General features: G+C 33.5%; 2 protein-coding genes across 2 annotated transcripts in view; one reads left to right on the top strand and one right to left on the bottom strand.

Moving 5' to 3' along the window:
- Positions 1 to 12,180, bottom strand: part of LOC102809214 (DALR anticodon-binding domain-containing protein 3-like) — a 34,371-nt gene continuing 22,191 nt past the window's right edge. Inside the window, exons 9-10 of the mRNA XM_006815588.2 lie at positions 5,920 to 5,988; positions 1 to 1,110 (exon numbers count right to left, since the gene is read on the bottom strand). Coding sequence (XP_006815651.1) covers positions 991 to 1,110; positions 5,920 to 5,988 — 189 coding nt within the window. The 3' untranslated portion in view covers positions 1 to 990. The remainder of the gene's footprint in view (positions 1,111 to 5,919; positions 5,989 to 12,180) is intronic.
- LOC100367515 (uncharacterized) overlaps positions 9,172 to 12,180 on the top strand; it is a 31,250-nt gene continuing 28,241 nt past the window's right edge. The window contains exon 1 of the mRNA XM_002734022.3: positions 9,172 to 9,216. The gene's annotated coding sequence lies outside the window, so the exon portion shown is untranslated. The remainder of the gene's footprint in view (positions 9,217 to 12,180) is intronic.

The raw sequence follows: 12,180 nt of genomic DNA on the forward strand, positions 1-12,180 counted from the left end.
TTTTCTTGTTAGGACAATATTTTATTGTTCACGTCTGTCCCATAAGCACTAAAAATAGTTACAAAATAGTTTGGATTTTTTAAAAAACTCAACACAAGTATTCTGTTCTGTATGAATCTTCTCACAAAATCAACAAACAAACAAATCTGCATATAAACTCATCTGGGTGGCGCTGCACAATAAATACTTCCTACGTTAGTTTTTTAAAAGAAACAAAATATAAATTACCATCAGTATGAGAGTCAGTCGTAAAGATGCACATAACACTTGACTTATTAGTGAAATCTGTCAAAAAAAACTCAAATTGTTCAGCTGTTCACAATTGTCTTTACTGCCTTGTGAGGGCGCAATTCAATTACCAAGCAGACCCTAAAGTTGTGACAGACACAAACTGATGTGCACGATGACCAGAAAGATAAATATTACTTTTCTACATTTGAATGGGCATATATTCAAGTTCAAATTGTAGTGACAATATTTAATTTCAAAATCGAAATACAATCGTGTTGGCATCAAACATTATTCAGTCAGCAATTCCACTTCTGAAGTTTGTGTTATTCTAGACTTGATGGCCTCATTTGAATGACAGTTCTATTTGGGATATACCATTTCATAACAGGTGATTAATATGTACCTTAAATTGAGAATGTTGTAACAGTCCAGTGCCATGTATTATAATAATTTTGTTTTTACTGGAATCAAGCAGTGGTTGGGAGGGGATGGTGGTAAACAAGTTTAAATTTCCAAATTATGTAAAGATTTTGAAAATCTGTTGACATGCCAATCGGTACATCATTTATGGTTCTGCCTACAAAAGTATGCAGACTCAGGTTTCCTGACCTTGTACTCCTTTGTGTGAATATCTATAAAAGTCCATGGCAGCATAGTACATAACAGTGTGAATTATCTATAGCATTATAAAGAGTAGTAAGGTTTTGGTGTGTTACAGTTACGTTTATGTTTTTTCCTTCACTTGAACTATATTTGAATCTACACTTGCTCCAATGGTGTGATATGTAGCAGTGTAAAAGCATTTTTCATAACTTGTTGGATGGCTTTCATAAGATGTAATCTGGCAAACATTGTAGGCAACAGATGAGGTCTTGGTTCCTGTGATTAAAAAAACAAACTTTGATTACTAAACACTCTCCTGAACAGTGTGCCTTCTAAGCTGATATGATGCACCTTACTCAACTAATTATGCTCATTCACTGACATGCCACTGACACAGCAAAAAATAATATATTGATATACCCCGGTATTAATCTAAAGAAACATCTTAACAGCATTTGTAATTGAATAATATGAAATTCAAATTTAGTATTCATTTACAGAGAGATGATAAACTAAATAAGCTAACATCCTATTTGTACATCACTGTATGCATGTAATTATAGTGGTTTAGCTCTAATTTCATGAACTTGAATTAACAGTATATGTACAACATTTTTCAAAAGGCTCTTTACTGATCATTTTGTTCTAGTGAATGTACTCTTGATGTTCTGTACACTTACAATGTTCTGATTGAGAGACAACTTTACTGAAAAGGTTAACACATGTTCTTTTGCAGGTTATATTTGTGTCACATTTGAAGGCCAGGTCTGACTCAGGCTCCAATTCTGAAATTTAATTGAAGCCACAAAATACTTTGTGGTTACACACTACAGAGTGATGATACCCAATAATGTAATGGAGACATGGTTGTGTCTAGTTTAACCAGGCTACTATGGTTATAAAGAGACGAAAAAACCCAAACATGGTACACAAACACGACTACAGGAGTAAAATTGTCGCGTCATTACAAGATAACAGGTGTGCTTTACCGGTATTTGCAGAGTTGACAGAATTCAAGTACTTATACTTTATCAGCTGATACCTTTCAGAGATAATTTTTCTAATATCGATCCAACACTTGAAGTATTTAATGTAGTATTCTTTCATTGTCAGTTCATAATATTATGATTTGTTTGTAGTGGCCAAATAACAATAAATTTGTTGCATATGTCTATTATATTCAAAGTGGTTTATAGTGGGCGCAAATGAGATTTCTTCAATGTTCAATGTTCCAATAACCCCAAATCAACTATCCCAGATGGTTGAAGTGACTGCAAATAAGATTTATACAGATAATTTAAAACTTTCTTTGTATCGTCAAAACAATGTTGCAATGTCCCAGATAATCAAACCAAAATTGATGCCCGTCTGTCAGTGGACTTATCTATTAGCAGATTGTTTTCATAACATTAGATAAATCCTCAAAATATTGCAATGAGTTTTCTAACTCCCTGTAAGAATCTTGTTTGTACCAACTGTAAATGGATTAGCTTCAGCATACCAACCAGCCAACATTAGTTGCGTTCACGTTACACGAAGTACGGGCTAAGATTTAAGCTGATTTAGGCTTATCTAGCATATTTGCATTTTGGCTTGACCCAATTGTGTCCACGCACAGGGAAGGCCAGTCGTTAGCACGGGCTAAGGGGTGCCATTAGTCGGTGACCTTTGGTAAGCCGCTATTTACGAACGAAAAATGGATGACGCGCGAGGTTTTATTTCTGCTGCTGGCATGTTTTGTTCTAATTTTGAAGCGGTGTGCACAGGAACGCGAGAGAAGACGGACCCAACTTATTTGAATGCACAGAAACAGTATACAACGGGCATAACAGAATACAGAGTTTTATTAATGCATGTCGTAGACAGCGAACCAAATTTATTTTGTCTACAATTGGAGCTGCTTTACGCTCTACTACAGCGACCTGATCAGAGTGGAAGCGAGCGCGGAGTAATGACTGGTGGAATAGAGTCGTTATACGAACATGGGACAATTTTCACACCCAAAGGTAGCCGCAGAGGGCACTTAGCCCTGGGCTAAGCGTTCGCGCATACTTTGTTAGCCCATGCTCAGGGTCTAGACCGCGTCTTAAATTCGGATCAGATTTAACCCGTACTTAGCATTCCTTAGCCCGTGCTAAGCGTTCACCCACGTTTTCTTAGCACAGGCTACGGAATCTGACCTCTTAGCCCGTGCTAAGGAGCTGTGCATGAACGCAACTATTATTCCTATGCTATCTATGTATGCATCTTTATAAATATGAATTATTATTTTATATTTTGATTTTATACAAGATTTATGTACTTCTTAGCACAATTTATCACAATCTGTGTTGATATGCAAATAGTGATTGCCATACATTTACCAGTTAGCAAGGTCTTACAAATCTCTGTAAATATAATAGAAGACATATATAAACTGGATCTAGTCCAGTTTCTACCAACTGAACACCAACAGTCTGACATCTGATCTGAGTTTTCACTGTATTGCTACACACTTATGGCATATTCACTGTGCTAGGATATATTATTGTATATAAAATTTGATTGCTTATTCTGAGAGGACATAGTGTAACAGCCAGTCGGTATCTGCACTACATTGCGTCTGTTGACTCACCCATGCAACCATTCTCACTGCTTACATTTAATGTTGAATGTGGATGTTGAATGAATATTTTGTACCTTCAAACAACAAGATTTATGTCATTTCAACTACGTAATAACCACAGAACTGCAAAAGAGTAAATGATTTTCAATAGCACTTTTATTTTAGAATATACCCTAGGTAGCACTGAGTCCTGAAAATGAATGACAAATAGTTTGACATTCTATTTAAGGAAGGTCATCGGTAGGTGCAAAATCAATAATCCAAGTGACAAAACCACATACCAAAAACAGTGCACAGATGCAAAATAAATATTGAACAAGTCAATTACCACGTTTACGTTACAGACTCTCAACACTAGTGTTAGGATCTAGTCAGCACATGCTGAAAAAAAATCAATTTCAATCCCAATAGACTCTTGTCAATGACATTATCCCCATATGTATTTGGCTGAATTAACATATGAAGACACAAACAGGTATCTTGTCGTTGTAGCAGCTTGGAACACATGAAAGAAGAACACATAAAAATAAAACTATTGTCCATTTTGAGCAAAACAAACTGATGTGCATCAGCAATACCGTATTATAAGTGTGAGTTCATATCAAGAGCATATTTAAACTATTTTTTTTTCATTTTTACCAAATTTAAACACCAGAGATCTCTAGAAGTGCTCCTGTTGTGGCTAAAATATGTAGGTCTGAAAAAAAAGAAGGAATCAATGAACAGGGGAATTAGGCAAACTATTTATAGATATAATTCATCAGGTCAATTCGCTGCTAAGTGATCGTTCATTGTCAAATGTCAATGATTGACTGTCAATTTTTCAGACAAGCTGACACTTATCTTTACTTTGTCTGTTACCTTGAAATAATCAGCACTACAGTGACCAGACAATTCTGATGACTGTTGTTTTACTGCAAATGCGGCTCCCAAAATAATGGATATTTTGCTTATACAAAAAAAATAATGTAATTTTCCTTAAGGTGATAATTAATTGTTACTTATTGAACTACTTTATACAATACTTTGCAGTCTAGGAAATACATTGTCAATTTCAATATTCCATGCAATGCTTGGTTCAAAGTCAGTGATTTACATTGTAAAATAAATCTGTGATAATGAAATAAAAACAAATACAAGGTGATTTCTTCACAAAAACTATAACAAAATTGTTTTAAGTTCTCACTCATACAGACAATATGATATGATTTATACAGGTTGCATTAGAGCAATGTTACACAGAGTTGTTGACAAATACTAGTGAGTTGCCAAATACAAAAATGGAGCATATTTTTTGAAAATAAATGTACTTTTTAAATTGCCGTCACGGTCAAGCCAAAAAACTAATTAAAGCACATTGTTTTGAACATGGGAAAATCACATATTATTAACAACACCAAAAAAGGTTTTGCAATTCTATTTTGGTATATATAAATATATATTGAAGAGAATCTGAGCACTGGCTCTTGTAATATTAATGAAATCAGAATTTCAATTATATGTGAATTTTCTTAATTGTTAACTGCTTTGTACCCAAACCTAATTAGAATATTACTGCTCAGTTTTATCTGATTCTGATTCTTTATATATTGCATTCACAAATTTGCTGTACAGGCGAACAAATGAATGGACAGGCAGACATCATCACAACGTAGGCACCTGCTGACTGTCAAAGGGTGTTGAAAATCAGTAAAAGTTTACCTGAGAAATGAGTATCGTAGGATGAATTAGAGAGAAAAAAGACCACTAGTTCAATTCAAAATTCAATCAGTTAGTCAGTCAAAGATAAAATAAAAAACAAATGTATAAAAATGTCTTGGTTTTGTACCAACTGTGAACAAAATTGGCCAAGGTACATTGTACATTCTTAATAATAAGACACATATAACCTTGCCCATTTCAAATCTAGATTAGCAAATGGATTTATACAAACATGGATTTATGCATGGAAAGTGTGAGTATAAAATTCCTGAAACAATGCAATAATATATCTAAACCATTTTGTGCAGAAAACAGTGGCTAAAATTTATATTGAAACAACTCATATTTATCAAATAATACTACATGTACTGTATTAATCTGAACATCCCTTATAGAGTAATATAACAAGAAGTTTGAGAGAAAAACCGTTAAAATAGTTTAACGACAGAGTCAAAGATGACAACAGGAACAGACATTTTTTTCCTCATATAATTTTATACCATCATTCAATCAAATTTCAAAACAAAATGATGTGCATTAATTACCCACCATTACTGATGCAGCTAAGGCATGCCTGAGAAATGATTGATAACATGTTCAGTTCGAATAAAATTTTTTGTTTTGGGATCAAACCATCAGTCTGGTAAAAGTGAATACGGCATATTGTATACCACACAATTGGTCCAGGCATGTCTGAAAAATAACGTTGAATGGACAGAACCAAAGTCCACATTTCTGACTACATTAAATGGAGAATAATAAAAATGTATCATAATTACCGTGAGAATATGTACTCTTCTGTAATAGGAACTGAAATCTCTGCTTAAATTCACCAGAAAATTACAAATCTGAAAAAAAAATTATTGCACATTGTTATACACAGACAGTTAGCAACATGTTACTGCATGTTATTAACCTGTTTGCATGGTATTAACTGAATACCAACTATGAACAGTAGGGAGAAAATTACACATTGTAGTCACTATATTTTCTCTATTAGAAGCGTGTCTCCAATAGAAGCACATATAAACCAAAAATCTGTATTTGTTGTATACTGATTCAATCAAATATTACTCATTTTGATCATAGAAACACCTCTGATAGAGCAAATACAGTATAGATACCACTGGTACATGCAGAGATGATTCACTTGTGTAATAATTGCAGCTAAAATCAAGTATTACCGGTATACAGTATGCTGGCCACTGATGCTTAACCTGATGGGTGATATATCAGATGACAACATATTTGTTTCTTGATTGAACTTTTTCATCAAAGTATGCATGCCTGTGTCAACATTTTTTTAAAAAACAAAATGACCACCAGTTGGCCATTTTTGTCCAAATTCAAAAACAAGATGATGTGAACCAGAGACCAAATACATGATCATGATACAAAGTTTGAATGAAACCGCCTTGTCCAGCTCTTAGTAATGGTTCCAGACAAGTATCAGGATTTAGCAAATTTGAGGACAAAAATAGCCGCCAGTCAGCCATATTTGATCTAATAGTAAAAAAAATCAATATGCATATTTAAGTCATCATACATAATCTTTGTGTTAAATGTCTGAGAAATTGCTCCAGACAGCCACACACATGGACAGACTCCAGATTAAATCAAAGAAAGCTTAGAAAGAACTCCCGTGTGCTGAGAGTATTGAAGACACATTAAAAATTACTTGTACAAGAGATATTGATGGAAAAGCTGAAAACTAATTATGTAAATCAGGTAACTAATATGAACAGAACAGAACAAAAAAATTATGAATTATTATGCTAACTAGAGAATTAATATGAACAAATTTTAACCCAAAATTAATCAGGCCTGTCTATTGTCCTAGAGCATTTATGTACCAAATTTTATTCAAATGTGATGATCAGTAATTGAGATATCAGTGTTAATTAATTATGTTAATTAGGTGATTAATAAGCATAAATATTTACCAAAAACTAATTGGGTCTCTGCTTAGTTCTCTTTAAAAGTTTCATTAAAATCTTAAGTACCAAGTGTCATTGAAATTTGATGATTACTACTTGAAATATCAAAAGCTGAAAATTAATTAATTATGCAAATTAGTTAATTAATATGTACTCATATTACCCTAAAAACTATCGGGTCTGTGCAGTGTCCTATGACATCTATGTACCAAGTTTCATTGAAATGTGATGATTACTACTTGAAATATCAAAAGCTGAAATTTAATTAATTATGCAAATTAGGTAATTAATATGTACTCATATTACCCTAAAAACTATCAGATCTGCGCAGTGTCCTATGACATCTATGTACCAAGTTTCATTGAAATGTGATGATTACTACTTGAAATATCAAAAGCTGAAATTTAATTTATTATGCAAATTAGGTAATTAATATCTACTGATATTACCCTAAAAACTATCAGGTCTGTGCAGTGTCCTATGATATCTATGTACCAAGTTTCATTGAAATGTGATGATTACTACTTGAGATATCAGTGGAAAAGCAGAAAATTGATTAATCATTATGTAAATTAGATAATTAATATTGCACAGATTTTTACCCAAAACTAATCAAATCTGCACATTAGTTTGGAGCATCTATGTGCCAAGTTTCATCAAAATCCAATGAGTGGTTCTTTAGATATCAGTGGAACAGTCATGGAACAGCTAAAAATCAGCTAATTATCATGCAAATTAGGTAATTAATATGCATAATTTTTTACCAAAACCTAATCAAATCTGCGCATTGGCCCAGAGCATCTATGCACAAAGTTTCATCAAAAATCAATGTATGGTTCTTGAGATATCAGTGGAACAGACACACACACACAGACACACAGACAGACACACTAACTGCAAAGACTCCCTCCCTTTTTGTGCTTCGCACACGGAGTCAAAAACACACTCCACATTTTATAATATTTACTGATTTCCAGAGTGAAAATAAAGGTTATGATAATGTTGATGCTCGCAAAGACCATGTGTCTGGCAGATTAACAGTCTGTCGGTTATAGGACTATAGTAGCAATGAACAAATAGCTTTAAAAGAAAGCAACTGTATACATTTATTTTTCAAGTAGTTTCTTATCAACTTTAACAGCTTCAAGTGTAAACAGCACAGTGCATATCCAATTATTTTCATTTAAACATTTTCTATGGTCTGAGATTAGTGTTCACACCTGTTTTACATGTGTACAAAGTACGTGTTATGGAAAGTTCCACTGATGCTGTTTAAACTTGTCATTCAAATCCTAATTCCTAAATACATGCCTGGTTGGTGTAATTTGAAGAGTATGTTTACACTGTAGTGAAAACAAATACCCCAATGAACCCGAAATATGTTTTGCATTATAAATCTCAATTGTATGTATTTTGATTAATTTTAAATTCATAATGAACACAAGTAGGGCTTAATAATTTGGAGGAAATCACAAGGTCATTGTTGTCATGGAAATGGGTTTAGGTATTTGTTCATTTTCATTTAATTAAAGGAACCTTTCAATCTATTATAAATAGGAGTGAAAAAATTTACATTTTCTTTTGTTTTTAAAGTGTTAGATAATTGTTGAATTGACCATAAGTATCCAGTTAAAAAACAATTTCAGATATGATGCAACCTTACTATGGCTCAGTGGTAAATGGCTGAAAAATCATTATTGTTAAATGAATCTTTGGTTTATTTTGTGTGCCAAAAATACTACAGTTGCCAAACTTTTTATCTGGATTTTGTGATCAAAAGCATAACATAAACCTCATTGTAAAAGTCAATGAAATCTAGCAATTTATTTTGATGATAGCCAACTATCTTAATTCTAGGCTCATCAAGTTCAAGGAATTTGTTAACAGACCTTGAATAGATAGGTAATGGAGGCAAATTACGAGTTCTTACAAATAATTTGCATATATAAAGTGGAAGTGGTGGCTGTGCCTTAGAAAGATAAAGAATTTAGAGGAAGAGCTAATATCCTCTTCCTAAAATCAAAGGATATGTTTCCTGCACTGTTTACACAATATATGCTGCTTAACTAGTGATGTGAGTCAGTCTTTACAAGTATCAGAACTGTGAGTTTCTCAGCACATCAATAGAGCATTATCACAGTGAGTACTTGAAATCCTAATTCATTCCATTACTTGCTTCATCATCGTTGACTCTGTCGTTAAACTATTTTAACAGTTTTTCCCTCAAACTTCTTGTTATATTACTCTATAAGGGATGTTCAGATTAATACAGTACATGTAGTATTATTTGATAAATATGAGTTGTTTCAAAATAAATTTTAGCCACTGTTTTCTGCGCAAAATGGTTTAGATATATTATTGCATTGTTTCAGGAATGTTATACTCATTACATTATCTTGCCAGGCTTCTAATGACATTGAGGATGTGTAGACAATGCATATTTGTTAAAAAAATGTGATACTTATTCTACCCAGCTAGATAGAATGAATATACAATAGTGATGAAATACAGGTGTATTTGACCTTTAGATAATTTGGTAGTAATGTACAGCAGATAATCAGGATAGCTTCATGTAGTCAAAATAGGTTAGGGATACAGGACTTGCTGTGGTTACATTTTTATAAAAAAGCCAAGAAACAGAGTCACTCTGTTTGTTGTATTGAGTGTGCCTCTCTATAAAGTATACCAAAGGAAACTGTCATTGAGTAATTTGAAAAAAAAAAGTAAATTCTCCTCTACTTGACATACCAGCTTTGATATTGTTGATAAGTATTGAAACATTGCCTACATGAGTGAAATTACAATGACAAGAGTAAACTAAATTTGGCAGTAAATTCAACAATAGTAAGAGTTATGCTGACAATTTTGTCAAATTTATCAAAATCACTGAAAGTAAAAAAAATTAAATCAGATATAAAAGTGAATAATTCATCACAACAGATGGAAGATAGAAATGATGGATGGTAGAAGTAGAAATAGTACCGGGTAACTTAAAACTTTAAGATACAGGGAATAATAAAGTTATAAGCCTTGTGACAATGCATGAACAAACATGTTTTCATGAAGTAGGGCAGCCTTGAGTAGTTTTTCACATCTAGACAGTTGAAACCTATAGTATCTTATGCAAAAATTATCCTAATTTTCTTTTTTTGTTGGATTATTACATACACTGGTACATCATAAGTTGCATCAAATCATAGTAATTTACCGGTATACAAGATTATCAGAGATGATAGTTATAATACAGCATTTGGAATGTAAATGTCAGTCACAATAAGCAGACATGTTGAGAACAGTAGTGTATACATTAAGAAATACTGGTAAAACAAAAAATATACACCATTTGCGCATACTAATTAAAAGAACAAACATTTTTCTCTTTTTGCAACTAAATGGCAAGAATTCCATCAAAAAAAAATGAGACCAACAATAAATTAAAGTTGTCACACGAGAAGATTATAATCAGTTCATTGTTATTTGGGGATTGACATGTGACATATCTTGTGAGACCTATATGTGCAAACTCTGTTCCCATCAACTCTTTGATCGGACTAAAGGGTCAACGTACCTGAGCAGTTTTGTAGTAAACACTTGAGGTGCACTGCTCAACTCAAACTGGTACACTGTGTGACTCTACAAATGCTAGATATGCCCAAGAGCCAGAATGTCCAATGAGAATTACTTGGTCTGTACATAATTCACTTAGTTCTAAAATAGGCTGCTTCCAACGACTTAGGGACCAATATATAGGAATAACATGCTTTGTTATTTCTTGAAAGGTCTCTTGATAGTAGAATGTGGAGACCAGTGAAGTTTTCACTACTAGTATTCAGACCTACATATATTGAAAATTTACTGTTCCCTTTTCATTACAAAACTACTGGTATAATAGTGCAGGATGTGCACATATGTCTCAGTCGGTCTGCACTGAGAAATCAGCAATGGTATGCATCATCACAAAAATTTGTCCTTATTCATTATTTTCATCTTCAGAACAAGTCACTCAAAAGAACAGCTGAGCAATGTGCCGATATGATGTGCCACTGATGCACAAAGATCGCCACCATTTAGGCATTTTGAATCGGATTGCCAAACCAATACATCTGTATATCTATGAGACGATGTATAATGAATATTGGAAATTTGAACATAATCAGTCAAAGCATGAAAGAGATATGGCACTAGAACCACATTCATTAACACAAAATGGCCACCATTCAGCCATCTTGAATCAGACTGTAAAACAAATTGATGTGCATACGTATAATATTATGTATGATGTGTGTGTGAAGTTTGAATATAATTGGTCCAGGCATGTCCAAGATACAGGTCCGAATGCACAGATGCACAGAGGTCAATCCATTAGTCCTCGTTTTCGGACTGGCTATGAACGGGGACTATAAATGAAGGAAAGCACCCATATAGTTGCATGCAATTTTATTTTTTTCTTCCCTAGCAGTCAACAAGCTACATGTAGCTAAACTTATTTTGGAAGATTCCATTTTGACTCAGAATCCTTACAAAATCAGTCCTTTAGTGGGCACACTACAGCGGACAAGTATTGGGGGGGGGGGGGTTGACCTGGCTCATGTGGATTCAATTGTACAATTAACTACTGTCCACTAAGGAGCAATGTTCCAAATTATGCTTCAGACCAACAAATTAAATTGTTGGTGGTCCACATTGACTACCAACTTTTTTTAAATGCAATATGACAATGGAGTGTACTTCACTTCCGCATTTTCTATAAAATGTATTAGCATTATGCGTACACATTGGATATTTCATGTAAACTTGTGCAAAGTATTCACCAATGCAATGGTTTTGTGTTTCCCAGATCATTGAGTGTCTGCATGACATCAATGCTGCTTTGTGCTTTATATATCACTACTCACTGTATTTAAATATCAAGTATGACAAGTTCATTGTTCAAGTTTAATTTCCAGAAAATATTAAAAGCACTGACAAACCGACATCTACCACTGACTCAGGTTCAAATCAAGTACAAAGCAATGAAAAGAGTTGAGAATGAACCAAATGGACCACAGGTTCATGATGAGTCAGACAGTGATCAAGTTTTGGGCTACCAATGTTTTACTATGG

The sequence above is a fragment of the Saccoglossus kowalevskii genome, chromosome 3, assembly GCF_978046115.1.
Source record: "Saccoglossus kowalevskii chromosome 3, keSacKowa6.1, whole genome shotgun sequence".
Taxonomy (NCBI): domain Eukaryota; kingdom Metazoa; phylum Hemichordata; class Enteropneusta; family Harrimaniidae; genus Saccoglossus; species Saccoglossus kowalevskii.